Raw genomic sequence first — 16,710 nt, forward strand, 5'->3', positions numbered from 1 at the left:
AATGTGGTGGTCAAACATTTCTAACCCACTTTCACAACTATTTAAACAAGTATGGCAAGAACGCGCTTTGCCAGAAGATTGGAATACTGGAATTATATGCCCTATATAAAAAAAAGGAAACGTGCTTGACTGTTCCAACTTTAGAGGGATTTTCCTTCTTAATACGGCATACAAAATTTTGTCCCTGATACTTAACGAACGATTAGCACAGTGTACTGACAATATAATAGGATAATATAAAAGAGCCTTTTTAAAAACCAGATCTACCATTAATCACATTTCATCCATCAGACAAATATTGGAAAAAACGAGAGAGCACGACATAAACTGCCCTTACATCTTCGTAGATTTTAAGTTAGCGTATGAAGGATTTGTTGAATTAATTAAAATGACAATGAAAGCAGTTAAATGTAAAGTGCGAGTACAAGGGGATCTTTCAGAACCATTTACAACTAACAGAGGACTGCGCCATGGAGATGCCCTATCATGCACGCTGTTCAATCTAGCGTTAGAAAAAGTTATAAGAGATTCGGGATTAAACTTAACGGGTACGATATATACTTGTAGTATGCAAATAATGGCATATGCTGATGATCGTGGTAATTGGAAGAACCCGAAATCAAGCAGTTGAAGCTTTCATACGTATTAAAAACGCCGCAGAAAACATTGGACTTCTGATTAACTCCCAAAAACTATATATGCCGGTTATATCAAGAATGCAGCAAAATAACTTGGTGCAACACGAAACTATAGAAACGGGGGAAGAGTTCTGCTACTTAGAGCCACTGGTTGACTGCAAAAACAATACATCCAAAGAAATAAGAAAAAGAATATGCGTAGCTAACCGCTGTTATTTTGGCCTAGGTCCTCAACTAAGTGCGAAAAATATGTCAAGACCAACAAAGTGTAAACTTTATAAAACAATAATATACTGGGCATATGGGCAATGACGACTCGAGATAAAGAGTAACTACGAATCTTTGAAAGAAAAGTATTAAGGACCATATATGGTGGAGTTAACAAACAGGGCCTGTGGAGAAGGCGATATAATTCCGAACTCTATAGACTTTTTGGTGATGCAGATATCGTAACAACCATTAAAATAAACCGCCCAAGATGGGTGGGTCACTTAATGCGGATGGATGAAAGTGATTCTTCTGAAAGAACGAAAGAAGAAGAAGTGGGCGACGTAAACGCAGGTATTTGGACGATGTGCAGGACGATTTAAGGGAGGTTGGAGTAAGAGGATGGAGAAGACACACACCCGACAGGAAATGACGGAAGAATGATTTGAGGCAGGCTAGGGCTCACGAAGGGCTGTAGCGCTAACTGATAATAATACACATCAGAGTTACTCATCAGAGTGCTATCCTAAACTCTGATTTTTATTATGTTCTTTTTTGTATCACTGTCTATATTTGTTCGCACAAGTTGGGACGAAACCCCGTCAGGCTATAATCCCCGAGAGTTCGCCAGTTCTCTGAGGCATCGTTTAAGGTAACACTTTCTCCTCTGTGTTATGTATCTCCTGGACACGATGGTGTAACATCTCTAGATTAAAAAGAGCAGTAGTTGAAGAACGAATCCCACCGTATTATGAGTCAGTTATGAAATGATGCAGCTATGTCATTACTGTAGATACAAATCTACAGTAATGACATAGCTGCAACCCCCATTCTATGTTCTCAGTTGACCTATGAGTGTTTATTTGGTTATACCTTATGACACCACTTATGAAATAAAATTATTTCTGTTTTTGTTTTAAAAAGTTATAAAAAACTTTGAGACCAATAGATTTCAACGATAGGTCTCAACGATGGGTCTCAACCTGATCTCAACGAACTATATTATGTATGATCCATTATGAATATTACAGGGTCAAATTTTAAAATTGTACAGTGTGAAAACCACTTGTGGAATAAAATTGTTTATAAATTAGTATATATTATTTATTCAATATGTGGTATTTCACCATATATATGGGAATAATCCACAATGAATTATCATTAAAATTACATTTTCTAATTTTATAAGTTTCTAATGTTTTCAAATATTGAAAAAAGAAATACACAATTGTATATAAGTAATGTAACCTGTAAAATGGTGTTATTTTCGACAATAAAGCGAAACAACAACAAACAAATGTAATTTGAATTACAATTCATTGTCGTTTATTCCAGTACATATAATTTGTATTTAAAATATTCAGTTTCAGAGCCATATTTACTCAACAGGTTATTATTTTTCCATTATATTGTATAACTAAGTATTATTTTTATCGTCTTTGATATAACTAAGAGCTCTACCTTAAATTTTAATGATGTTCTTCATAAATCGTCTGCTCGAGCTACTTTAATATCAAGTACAGCCCACTTGTGTTGGATTTCGATTGTATTATGCCTTCTTCTTCTTTAGGTGCCGTGTCCATATTCAGATGTTGGCCGTCATCATATTTACAATTTCCTGAAACCCTTCTCTATTGGCTGCTGCGCGAAATAATTCTTCTACTGTGGCACCATACCATTGTCTAATATTACGCAGCCATGAACGTTTCTTTTGACCAATCCATCTCTTTATGATGTTTGTGAGCAGGCGTTATGAATTCATCATTTTAAGAACATCTTCATTGGAAGTGTGCGAAACCCATGATATTTTTAGGATCCGTCGATAGCACCACAATTCGAATGCTGGTTTCCACTGCTAACACTGGTTTCCAGGTCATAAAAGCTTTACGTGATATTTAGATCTATACTGGATACTGTATTATGCCAGTATTAACTAATATATTTTTTGGGTTTATTTTGACCACTTACGTACGAATGTGCTTTGTGTGTGCTTTGAAAATTGGCTTTATAAAATGATTCAAGGAGGTGTCCTAGGTACAACCGTCTGGTTGATGATAGGTGCACTAGACTCTAGTGTATAAAGACCGAGACCTAAACAACAGTCGTGTCCAAGGTCCGAGATAAAGACATGGCAAACACGGGAAACATAAGTCGGGAGTTAAGGATACTCCAAACAACGGTGGGAACGGCTAGATTGTCCCATCATTTGGCCGAGGCTGCTGCCTTAGAAAAAAACATAGATATACTAGTTACGTCGAAGCCAAACCCAACAGTGGTTAAGAGGAGAGGCTGGTTTGTGGATGCGACTGGAAGGGTCGGTGAACGAATCTGTAACAGAAAGCTGCGATTATATGAAATAAAGACAAAGGAAGGGTATATGATCGTTCGGATAGAAGAATTGCAGCTGGTGTGCTGCTATCTCTCTCCAAATATAACGGTGGGTGATTATGAGAGGAATATGGATAAGATCATGGAGAAGGTGATGAGTTTAAGAGGAAAATATGTGGTGCTGGGAGATGTCAACTCAAAAGTCACATTGGTAGCCTTCAAAAAATATTTACCACCTGCAAGATATGATTGACTATTTGAGGTTTTCTGCCACAGAGTCTGTAGCTTAAGTCTGCATAAATATATCCTCAACCTATCCACAACCTCAATATATGCATGGCAGACTAATGTATGTCGTTAAGTAAGGAAGCCTGTTATGATTCAGACCCAACTGTTTGTCGCTGAGGTTTATCCACGGGAGGTTGGGGATCACCGACCGTCGCTCTGTCTGCTAGGGCAGACGATCTCAAGATTTTCTGTGACTCCATCTTAAACAATAACTCACAAAAAATGGAATAAGAAAAAAATAATAAGTTGTCAGAAATACCAGACGTGTAGGGGTCAGTTCGTCACTCTCTGTTTCCCTCTCTGAGAGTATCTCCAGGTCGAGGTGCCAAAGTAGACGAATTTTGTGATCTTATAAGGTAAAATTCGGAAAAGACGCTCCTTGCTCGTCTCACTGTTGTCCCCACTCACAATACGCTTTACGAGAGTTTGAATTTCAGAGTATTCCTCGAAAACCGTCTTTCGTACTTTCTTCTTTCGGCTTGTAAACGTATAGAATGGTATCAAACGATACAGAAAGTCAAGTTTATAGAGCGTATCTTTTGCTTAGTTAATGGGCGTAGTAGAAACACGAACTAACCTCCAATACACTTTAAGGGAGGGCAAAAGTGATAGCTGAAAATAAATGATAAGAGCCTGGAAACGTGTGAATGATAAATAAGCTGAAAGTGTAATTGGTAAATGTATAGAAAGGTGAGTTATATTCGCGAGTTTCCAGAGGTATGTTATGCTCGAATCCAGGCTTTTACGGATCATCAGTTCATCAGTTTATTAGCTCTTTCGCAGCCGTATATTCCACGATTACCTGGACCCATACCAGTATAACACTGTTTGGTTGCGCCAGATTTTCGATTTATTTCCGGCATTTTCACACTAGTCTAGATACTCTAGATTAAATCACCGAACTTTAAATGTCGTCGTGTCAATTTCTTTTGCACAATGTAATATTCTGTAAATCTCTGCCTGGTATACAGAGGTAAATTTTTTTAATGGAATAGAAATGTTTCTATTTCTAATACTGCTGTAAATTTCTGCACCCGACATTTCGACAGTTTTACAATTATTTGTGTACCAGGTGTAACTCTACAGCCTAAGTGGTACGTTTTCTCTGCCCCATCCCTCTCGTGGGGAGATATCCACCTAGAACGATACCTCGAGCCTGGACGTTCTTCAGGGTACCATAGGGTTATAAGGCATTATTTTAAAATTGTTCTGATGTAACCACTACGTTAATTATTGCTTTCTCGCAATCATAATATCCTATTCTCGCCTCTCCCTTTATACCAATGTGTAACAAATTTGTCTACATCAATCGTTAGGGCTATAAAATTTAAATGACTTATCGTGTGTTAGACTTAATAACACGATTATTAATCTTCCTCGCTCATTTTTATCATTATTTTCATTTTTACTTTTTGTGTAGGTGCCGGTACTGAATTTTGGTCTTCTGGTACACGTTTATTAGATGGCAGAAACTGGGTTTGGTTACCTAAAGGTTTGCCTGTTGGTTACACCAACTGGGGCCCTGGTCAACCAGATAACAACAACGATCATTGTATACGTCTGCATTTGGATAAGAACAATGGTCTGTTTTGGGATGACATTAACTGCAATAACGTTAACAGAGTAATCTGTGAGACGTTCGCTGGAGGAAATGGCGGACATGGAAGTAGTGTAGGAAACGGAGGAACTGAAGGTAATGGCAGCAACGATGGAAACGCAGAACATGGTGCTAACGGAGAAAATGCAGGTAATGGAGGAAATGCAGGTAATGGAGGAAATGCAGGTAATGGAGGAAATGCAGGTAATGGAGAAAATGCTGGTAACGGAGTAAATGCAGGTAATGGAGGAAATGCAGGTAATGGAGGAAATGCAGGTAATGGAGGAAATGCAGGTAATGGAGGAAATGGAGGTAGCACAAGTAATGGAGGAAATGGAGGTAACGGAAGCAATGGAGGAAATGGAGGTAACGGAAACAACGGAGGAAGTGGCGGACATGGTGGTAGCGAAAACAAAGATGGTAAGGTGAATTTTTCTCTTAATATATATATCACAAAAATCCAGATAAAAGATATTTAAAGGAATTTAAATCTTTTAAAAAGTATCATTGTCAGTTTTTCATAAAAATCAATAATGTTTTTTCCACACAATGGAACGAATTTAATATTTTTAGTTGTAAAAGTGGAAATTGTATATTTTGACACGACGTGATAATTTAAAGGTTTATTACATATACTTGATCGAGAAAGAAAACATTTAAAAAATATTGAAAAGAAAATTCAAAGAAATAAATAAACGAATTAAGAAATTGAGAATATTAAAAACATATGCGTAATAAAAAACTACGAGAAGACTCAGGAACAACCAAAAACTATAACTCTATTCAGGTCACAAAAAGCTACGCGAAATTTGGTAAAATATGTTCCAGATCTTTTATTTGACTAATCGTTATAGACTACAAGCCCATGGGAGATTTTTACGGCTCATTTTACCGAGAATGAATTACATATAAACCAATACTACCATATTTAATAACAACTTTAGAATTTCTGCCTGCAATTCTTGTCAGTACAGGTGAGTCACAGGTAAATAAACTTACCACTCAAAGGGGTGGAGGACTTTTTGGTCAATTATATTTGTACGGAATTTATATTTTAGGTAGGTAATACAAAAATAATGACGTGCGATCTAATGCCATACAAAAATATTGGTACTATGAGCAGAGAAGATTTTTTATTTTCGGAAAACTTTTTCCCCATTTTCGGCAATTTGACACAGTACGGCCTTAGTAACGTGTATAGATTAATTTTTTTTGCATCGCCTTACATTTCGGCTGTAACAACGGTGAGAAATCTAAGGCGTAAGCCTTAATTTAAACCTCCATGCTTTAAGAACCGATAAGAACTGGCGGCATAGCTTTTAAAGTTGTTATTACATATTATAGTATTGCTATATATGCAGTTCGTGTTGGGTCTAATGACTCCCTAAACATGTCTCATGGGCTATGGATACTAATAACACAGACTTAACTGCACAAGGAATTTTAGAATTTACAAGTAAAAGTTGAGATTTTAAGTTTAAAAATAGTAAAGCTGATGGAACAGGTAATGTAAATAGAGAAATGTACTTAAACACTTTGGAATTAAACACTTAATAATATCATTAGATTGAATGATATCCTTAAAATTAAAATAATTGGCGCTCTAATTCTACTTTTTAATTTCTGTCGTATCTACTAACGTTTGGATGCCCCACGTTGGGCACCAATGTGTAACGTTTTAACCAAGCGAGTTATACCATTTTCAAATCCACGATTGGCTTCGGATGGTGAGGAGGTCAATCTTAGTTAAAGTATTTCCTCGTCTCACAGGTAGTTCGGCTAATCACTAAGACAAACAATGGCAGTAAGAAAGATCACAAGGGAGATCAAAGCATAACACAAATTTAAAACAACCATTTTTTTTTAATAAATATACCTGTATCTACGTTACAATAAATCCTGTATAAATTGGTTGAATGTCTTAATAAGAAAGAAAACAAAAAAAATTGTTCGAACAAAATATAAAATTTCAAATATCTGACTATTTCATTTATAACTAAATGAAGAAGCGTGAATAGTAATATCGATTGACAAAATATCGATTAAAAATAATAAATAGATAAGAATAAAAAAGTTAAAGTTATATTTATTTTAACCACTTTCTATATTTTATTCCCATATTTAATAATTATATATAAATTATATTTAAGAATAACACGAACATGTTTCAGAAGACGATTTCTTGAGCAAACTTGCACAAACTGTCCCAGGTAATATTCCAACAGTTCTTCAGGAAGGAAGAAAATTCCATGTATCCAGAAATTTACGTGTAAGTATTTTTGTTCACTTAATATTTATCTTCTGCTTCTTTAAGTTTCTGTTAAATTAACATGGCGATGTGGATCTCCGCATCAATGAACAAGCAGAATTGCTTATAAAGTGTAGGAACAAGAAGAATAATTGGCTTATTCGAAATTCCTTGTAAGGAATTATTAATTTAAGTGTTATAGTTCAGAAAATAGTTGGTAGAGGAGATTTTAGTTATCCCTTGAGAAATTATTTTCAGCGGTGTATTTTACTACATTTTTTGCTAAATATTATGTGGTAACCTCGGAAACCTTTTTGGAGGGTGCCAGAAAGGTCACCAATGCAGACACTGCGAACGGCAGCTAGATGGTTGGTGGAGAGCAAGTCGGGGCCCCTAAACTAGCTTTTGGAACCGGGAATGGATCAAAGAGAAGAAATAATAAAGTTAAGACAAGATGAGATAGATTAGAAAAGACAGAAAAATAGATAACAAGAGAGATAGGTAAAATTGCCAAAGATAAGAGAAGATAAGAAAAAGGGCGCCATTTAACTTTTTGGGGTTACAAGGGGAAAATTAAGAAACCTTAGAAACGAAAAGAGTCAAGGAGAGATAATAAGGTCCTAAAAGCATATACAAGAAAAGATATTAACAGTTAATTATTAAATAAATGTGGTCAACACACTACATAAACAAATATATACAGCCTGATCTTTCTCCTGGTGGAAGATATCGTGATCGTTAAATATTTTTATTAGCAAATTTTTAGAGATACTCTATTATCAGGAAACTTATTAGGAGTAGATAAATAAAATTCAGTAGCTTAACAAAGCAAAATATATTCAATAACTGAATCACCAGATGAATTCCAAAAACGAAAAATACAAATAAATCTACCGTAACATGTAAAAAAAATGCGAAATCTTGCAATATGATAGACATAGACATATGTACATATAAATAAAATATAACCATTTATATATATATAACCATTTATAGAAGGTTCAGATTAAGGCAGTTATCTGAATTGTGTTTCGAAACTATTTTACGGATTTAATATCAGATGTCGCTATTGCGTCCGTTTCGAAGCCATTTTATCGTTGCTTCACAAAGACAGGAAAAGATTAATTTTCACGTTGAGAAAGCCTATGAATAACTGTTCTGATGAGCTATTTTAAAGCGAAATACGTATCAACAGATACATAGACTATTTTTGCGTGAAAGGAAATCTTGACTGTCTTTAATTTTATTTTTATTCGGATCTACTCTGTATGAGTACAAGAAACCAATTCGCTAACGATTTCTGCTTAGCTGAGGAGACATGTCGTGGAATGCAAATTTTAGATTCCCCATGTCTCTATTAACATCTTTATCAGCGTCTGTTATACCTTGCATTTATAGAAGGTTCAGATTAAGGCAGTTATCTGAATTGTGTTTCGAAACTATTTTACGGATTTAATATCAGATGTCGCTATTGCGTCCGTTTCGAAGCCATTTTATCGTTGCTTCACAAAGACAGGAAAAGATTAATTTTCACGTTGAGAAAGCCTATGAATAACTGTTCTGATGAGCTATTTTAAAGCGAAATACGTATCAACAGATACATAGACTATTTTTGCGTGAAAGGAAATCTTGACTGTCTTTAATTTTATTTTTATTCGGATCTACTCTGTATGAGTACAAGAAACCAATTCGCTAACGATTTCTGCTTAGCTGAGAAGACATGTCGTGGAATGCAAATTTTAGATTCCCCATGTCTCTATTAACATCTTTATCAGCGTCTGTTATACCTTGCATTTATAGAAGGTTCAGATTAAGGCAGTTATCTGAATTGTGTTTCGAAACTATTTTACGGATTTAATATCAGATGTCGCTATTGCGTCCGTTTCGAAGCCATTTTATCGTTGCTTCACAAAGACAGGAAAAGATTAATTTTCACGTTGAGAAAGCCTATGAATAACTGTTCTGATGAGCTATTTTAAAGCGAAATACGTATCAACAGATACATAGACTATTTTTGCGTGAAAGGAAATCTTGACTGTCTTTAATTTTATTTTTATTCGGATCTACTCTGTATGAGTACAAGAAACCAATTCGCTAACGATTTCTGCTTAGCTGAGGAGACATGTCGTGGAATGCAAATTTTAGATTACCCATGTCTCTATTAACATCTTTATCAGCGTCTGTTATACCTTGCATTTATAGAAGGTTCAGATTAAGGCAGTTATCTTAATTGTGTTTCGAAACTATTTTACGGATTTAATATCAGATGTAGCTATTGCGTCCGTTTCGAAGCCATTTTATCGTTGCTTCACAAAGACAGGAAAAGATTAATTTTCACGTTGAGAAAGCCTATGAATAACTGTTCTGATGAGCTATTTTAAAGCGAAATACGTATCAACAGATACATAGACTATTTTTGCGTGAAAGGAAATCTTGACTGTCTTTAATTTTATTTTTATTCGGATCTACTCTGTATGAGTACAAGAAACCAATTCGCTAACGATTTCTGCTTAGCTGAGAAGACATGTCGTGGAATGCAAATTTTAGATTCCCCATGTCTCTATTAACATCTTTATCAGCGTCTGTTATACCTTGCATTTATAGAAGGTTCAGATTAAGGCAGTTATCTGAATTGTGTTTCGAAACTATTTTACGGATTTAATATCAGATGTCGCTATTGCGTCCGTTTCGAAGCCATTTTATCGTTGCTTCACAAAGACAGGAAAAGATTAATTTTCACGTTGAGAAAGCCTATGAATAACTGTTCTGATGAGCTATTTTAAAGCGAAATACGTATCAACAGATACATAGACTATTTTTGCGTGAAAGGAAATCTTGACTGTCTTTAATTTTATTTTTATTCGGATCTACTCTGTATGAGTACAAGAAACCAATTCGCTAACGATTTCTGCTTAGCTGACGAGACATGTCGTGGAATGCAAATTTTAGATTCCTCATGTCTCTATTAACATCTTTATCAGCGTCTGTTATACCTTGCATTTATAGAAGGTTCAGATTAAGGCAGTTATCTGAATTGTGTTTCGAAACTATTTTACGGATTTAATATATAATAATTAGTTACTAATTTAATTATAAAATAATGTTACAATGTTAAATAAATTAGTATGTCACTGTGTAAACAAAATTTTATTTTCTGGTTTTAGGTTACACAATCTCAAGCTAGAGCCTTCTGTGTGTACCATAAAATGAAGCTTCCTGATGTTAAAGATTTTGAAGAAAATACCGTTCTTACCAAACTTCTGCCATACCCTGGTAAGTTTTTAATGAATTTTTAAATATAACTGTTAGTATCATCCGACTTTATATGAAAAATATATTCAAATTCAAAACACCTCCTAGGTGTACTCTTTGTAGATCTTTTACGAATTTAATACAATTTTAAATAGAAGTAAATTTAGAAATTACATAATTTTTTTTATATTATCGCACTACTACCAAATATTATGTGAAGTGGGTTTGCAAAATGTTTTGTAAATATTACGTCCATACATTTTGATTATCGTTACAAAACATAATGACGGGTGCAATATGATCAACAGAAGATCAACCTGATAGTTATTAGGAGATAGAGATGTTTATTGAAGAGAATACAGAAATCCCGACATGTTCCCGATTTGTGAAATTCTTCATATTTGACTCAGCGAACGTAAACCTTATTTTTAAATGAATTGAAACTAAAGAATAATTTTAAAATTTTTGTGCTACTGTTTCTTTTTACTATTCAGCATACCCCAATCAAGTATGCAAAAGGCTGAAAAAATCCTATACAGATATTTGAAGGTTCGAAAAGGAATATGAGGGGTAGCTGATGAAAAATCAGTGAAGACGCTGATTTTGTTTTGTTTTTTTTAACAATCTTAAAAAATGAAAAACATAGTTTTTGTCTATAAAAAGTTTCTTCTACCTTCTAGAAAAAAATATTTCAAATAAAAGTTGTAGATCATAAAAGATTCTTTGTTATATATAATATATATATAGATATATATATATATATATATATATATATATATATATATATATATATATATATATATATATATATGATATAATTTTAAAAACCTTGACCAGAGTCACTCTAGAGGTATTTTGTAAATCGCAATCGATTCTTCGAGGCTGTATTTAAAAACCTTTTTTAAAAAACATTTTATTAAAAAACAGTGAAAAAGGGCTGACTTTTTAGCTTCTAAACACTTATAATAATTTTATAATTTTGATATTTTTAATGTAAAGCTGGTAAAAAAGCACACTTTCCAAAAAAAAAACAGAACCTTCTTTGACCAAAGACAAAAAACAAGCTGAGATTATGCAGCGAACAGTTCTCCGCTCCCCTTTTTTGTGGCGGTATTTTATGAGTACCATCATATTAACGATTTATAACTTTTTACTTCTTTACTATGTATGCCATTTATAAGTTGGATCGAAAAATTTAGATCTTCTTTTACAGTTTGTTTTAAGTTTTAGGTTGTTAATAAATAATTGAAATATGGTTTTAAGTAAAAAAAATGCTATCTGGTTTCCTCTTGGTCATAGAAGGTTCTGTTTTTTTACTGTCAAAAAACTGCAATACTTTATTAAATTGGTTATTAAAAAACAGTTTGAAAAAGCAGTGACTTTTTAGCTTATAAACAATTATAATAACTTTAACATTTTTTATGTTACACATTTGTAAGTAGGCTCCATAAAAAGCTGGTGAAAAAAAAAACTTTCTAAGAAAACAATACTTTTCATAACCAATAGGAAACGCTTTCCGGATAAACAAATTAAATAACTTTGTTTTGGTTTGTGAAACTATCTTGGTGAATTTTTTATGTATTTTAATTTAGAAACACTCAAATTAAAGAACTTTTTAGGATCTATAATTTTTATTTGAACCTTTTTTCTCTAAACTGGGTAAGAAACGTTTTATAGTCAAAAAAATGACTTTTTCAGATCGTTTAAGACAAACAAAAAAAAATCAGCTGATTTTTCATCAGTTACCTCTCATATATCTTTTAGAACCTTCAAATATCTGTATAAGATTTTTATGCGAAATCAATGATTTTTTACCATATGGACTGGGGTAGTAATCACAAATAGCAAGCATGCAATAGAATCGAACCCAGCTTGTGACACAGAATTTCAGATAGAACTACGTGTTTATTTGCTGTTATTTGGTGCTTTGGTCTTCTTTGTTTTCATCTACGAAACATCATACCCTATTGATTCTCGCAGGATCTGATTTAGTTTTCCCTTGCTTTTTTACCTATTATTTCCAGTATTTTTACTTGCTTTAGATCCCTAAACAGGAAGCTTAAGCTACATAACTGGGCACCATCGCTATTTCTCTCAGGCATTTCTTGTGGGATACTTGTATCTTCTTTTTGTTTGTTTTGCATGTGTGTCCCCATGCGAGCGATGTGTATGTAATTATAAATATATGATGCTATTTATTAGTCCAATCTTTGTTTTTGTTGTTAAATTGCTTTTAATTCCCGTGAGTCCTCTGATGGCTGCTCTTGCTGCTTCTGTCTTTTGAGTTGTTTAATATACATGTGGTGTAAACGTTAGGCCTTTATCGAATGTGAAATATAGGTGTTTGGCTCCGTTTTTCTATTCGATGGGTCTGTCTTGCAGTATTACTTGTTCTTCTGGGTTATCCTTCCTCTTTTTGAAGATAACAGCTTGGATCGTCAGCGGTGTATATGCTGTACAGTAGAGGTGACAATATTATGCCTGTGGTATTTTAACCTCCGGTGCTCCGTGTTCGGACAAGACTTTTTCTATTCGGACCCTAAACCTCCAGTCGCTAAAGTACGAGGTCACTAGTCATGTCATGTCCCTGCTTTATCCATATTATCTTATTTCAAATACTAGGCCTGGATGCCATACTCTGTAAAAGCTTTGCTTACATACAGGAAGGCAGCTCGTTTATTATTGAATCCACCTGCAATGTATTTGATAAGTCGGAGTACTTGATGTTTGCTGGAGTGCTTTGAAGCCAAATTGTGTTTCACGAAATATCCCAAGCTGGTTTGTCTCTGTTTGGAGTCTGGTTTGTATGACTCTTTCTACTATTTTGTTAACTGCTTGAAGTCGAGTAAGTTCTCTTTTAAAAACAGGTAAATTTTTGGAACTTGTAAGTGTAAATATAAGTATTTTACTAGTATTTTTGCATGTCTGTAAACAAGAATATTTTCTCAGTAGGCTGCATTAAATTGTGTCTCTACGGACATCTATCATTATGCGACTTTTTAATATGGCAACCAGCAGAATGTTTCTGGCGCGATAAGAGAAGTTCCTTTTTTAGCAAAATTTTGAAATTTCGTTGTCATCAATTTTTTTTTTCGCACAAAATCAGAAATTAGAAATCTGGTAACCAGCAATACTTTTAATTTTTGAAAAACAATTTTTGTTTTTAATAACAAGTTTATTTTTCCTGACAGTTTATAGACTTTAGAGCCACTTCAGAATCTTTACATTGACTGAGAGGCAATAAATACTTTATCTTTTTGAATTGAGGAATTTTCACACCTCCTTTAGCACAAATATCAGTTGCTGGTAATTCGACTTTAAATATTGTATGAGTATTTATGAGATCTACTGGCAGTCTGTCACTATTACCAATAATCCCTAATACTACTCCTTTATGCATTTCACCATATTAATATAATACTGAAACGTAACTTTCTGGATGGAAAGTGGAGATTAAAAGAAAAAAGAAGAATTCTAGGAACAAGTATGTTCACCTTGCAAACCAGCGCTCAGGTGTTTTAAAGAACACAATGGCGAGATTTAGGACGTTGGTCTATATATCTTGTATGAGGCATATTTGGATAAAGATAAATTGATTGATAGCAATTATCATATAAGCAATTAAAAAACGGATTTTAGAACTGCAAAAAGTTGATAAAAAGATTAATTTTGTATGGGTTAAAGCACATATCGGTCTCGAACATAACGAGTATGTAGATATGCTGGCAAAAAAAGTGTAAAAATGGTTTGACCAATAAACTACCTGTAAGTTTTTGTGATGCGGTAGTTTATATTAGATTGAAGTATCTCAATATTTAGAACGAATGTTGGTCACAACATACTTATACCAACCCTTCTAGATACTGCAGTATACAAAATCAAATACCGAATAAAACGTGGCTCCAGCCATATAATTATTCAAGAAAATATATCACAACTGTAACACGTCTTAGATTTGGCCACGCCTGTTATCCCACACGTCTACATAAAACTCATGTTCTCGAAAGTGATCTTTGTCAAAATGTTTTTTGTGTGGCAAAAAAGGTGATTTAGATCATATTTTTTTCGAATGCCAAAAATATAAGGATGAAACGGACCAATTTATTCAATTACATGATCTTAATGTACAGGCCCCGTTTAATATCCTTAGTCTCTTAGCTAATGGAAATGAGAGAATTTATAATACATTAGTAAAATTTCTGTCAAGTACCAAAATAGTCTTGTAGTGTTAATTTTCAAAAAGATATATGTATATGCAAAATTGTGGTGAGCAACTTGGACAGTCCATAGCAAAGCAGCTGTCGGATTGAGTAGATAGCAGAAGAGTTTGCTGGCGAACTCTGAGAACCTCATCATCTTGTTTGTGTGTAAATATAGATAAGAAGGAGATAATACAAAAAAAGTGTTTTGAATTATATTATGCGTACCGTTTTTTGAACACACTGATGATGTTGAAAATATGCTATATTTAACTTGTATCTTGTTTTAATTTTAGTTCTTAAAGCATATTATTCAGCTCTTCAGCATATTTTATGGACTTTACGGTCATAAAATTTTTATGTTTAAGGTATTAATCAGGTTGTAACTGGCTGATTGACACCTAGTCTATGCCAATAAACAAAAAAAACATAGTTCGAAATATTGTTTTGCAGCCATGATGTCTATGAATATCTTCATGGTTTGCGTTGTTCTAACCTTCAAATTATGTAAATGTCAGGTCAATGGGTTTTAGATACTGAGCCCATAGTATCCTAAAAGTGCTTTCTAGAGCGATCATTCTTACTCATAAGTATAAGTGGAGAGGGAAGAAAATTACCTCTACGGCTGCATCGGGTACAACCTAATTTACTCTAGTAATTTTTTGCAGTTTATGTCACTCTGGTATTGCGTTTCGATGTATTATTTTGTTTCACCAAATCAGTGGAGCATAATTAATGATGAATCTAATAGATCGTATAATAATATACCACAAATAGATCTTTTTAGATTTCAGACCACACATTTTGCCACAAGGCCTACGGCACGTTAAAAGTGTCGTTTTTGTTTAACTGGCGATATTTACAAGGCGAGGGTGAGATTTCCACAAATTTTCTGCCAATATAACTCCCACATATTTAATCGTTTCGAGAATAATATGGTTGTTCCATTTATGACCATAAAATGAATTGTTTATTTTCTCTTAGTTGTGAATGAAACAAGTTTTCTTCTTTTGAATACGAAGTAGTTACTAGGTTTACGGAATCGTGCTTGAGGTCAGCAATAATAATTTAATATTGACTATCATCATTATAACTAAATACTTTTAACGTTTTCAAGCAAAATCTTTACTTGTTTTATATATCTTTTTAAGCTCTAGATAAGAAGGAATAGAGATACTTATTTACAAAAAATTTTCAACATATTTTGTAAAGTAGACAATTAAATAAAATTTTTGTTGTAGTTATTAATGGACCTTTCTGGATTGATGGAGAAAGAGTAAAAGGTAAATGGATCTGGAAACAATCAGACAAACCAATAGAGTACTTTAACTGGGGTATCGCTCGTGTAGGCGCTGAAAGTAAATCTTGTATTGGACTAACAAACGTAGGAAAATATGAAGCAGCATTTTGTGATCAAAAGAAACCTTTCATTTGTGAATCTGCAAGTGATGAAAGCAGTACCGCTAAGGATCATGGAGATGCTATAATTAACGTGTTCATGACTAATAATTTAATAAATGAAAATGGAAAGGTAACTAATGCTAAGGAGCTTATTTCCTCCCAGTATATTGAAGTCAAGCCAGAAGGTGGATACCATATTACTGTTGATAATAATGCAGGAAAATGCTAAATTTTGTAACACTTCTTAATAAAGAATTTAAATAGCTACATATTTTTCATTGTTTAACTTTGTGTTTAAGTTAATTTAGAAGAAGATTTTTAACATATTGTCATCCGGGTTACTAGCATCTTAAGCCCTTCAATCAACCGAGATCATATCTCGGTGGTACCAATTACCAATTGGCCCACACGATTTACCTTTGAATTCCAGTTCAAAGTTACAAATCCTCATTGCATTTGATATTAGAATGTTTTAAATAATGTATAGCTTAAGTATGACTTGAAAACAGTTTCGAACTGTATCACTTACAAACAAGTGAGTATGCTATCGAC

General features: G+C 33.7%; 1 protein-coding gene across 2 annotated transcripts in view; it reads left to right on the plus strand.

Moving 5' to 3' along the window:
• The window catches only part of LOC140437059 (uncharacterized), a 53,732-nt gene extending 37,309 nt beyond the window's left edge, over nt 1–16,423 (plus strand). The window contains exons 7-10 of one of the 2 annotated variants that reach the window (XM_072526305.1): nt 4,882–5,478; nt 7,230–7,327; nt 10,471–10,579; nt 15,999–16,423. In XM_072526305.1, coding sequence (XP_072382406.1) covers nt 4,882–5,478; nt 7,230–7,327; nt 10,471–10,579; nt 15,999–16,387 — 1,193 coding nt within the window. In that variant the 3' untranslated portion in view covers nt 16,388–16,423. The remainder of the gene's footprint in view (nt 1–4,881; nt 5,479–7,229; nt 7,328–10,470; nt 10,580–15,998) is intronic. The other variant, XM_072526306.1, reaches the window with a different exon arrangement.
• Nucleotides 16,424–16,710: the final 287 nt, after the last annotated feature.

The sequence above is a fragment of the Diabrotica undecimpunctata genome, chromosome 3 (genome assembly GCF_040954645.1).
Source record: "Diabrotica undecimpunctata isolate CICGRU chromosome 3, icDiaUnde3, whole genome shotgun sequence".
In the NCBI taxonomy this organism is placed as follows: domain Eukaryota; kingdom Metazoa; phylum Arthropoda; class Insecta; order Coleoptera; family Chrysomelidae; genus Diabrotica; species Diabrotica undecimpunctata.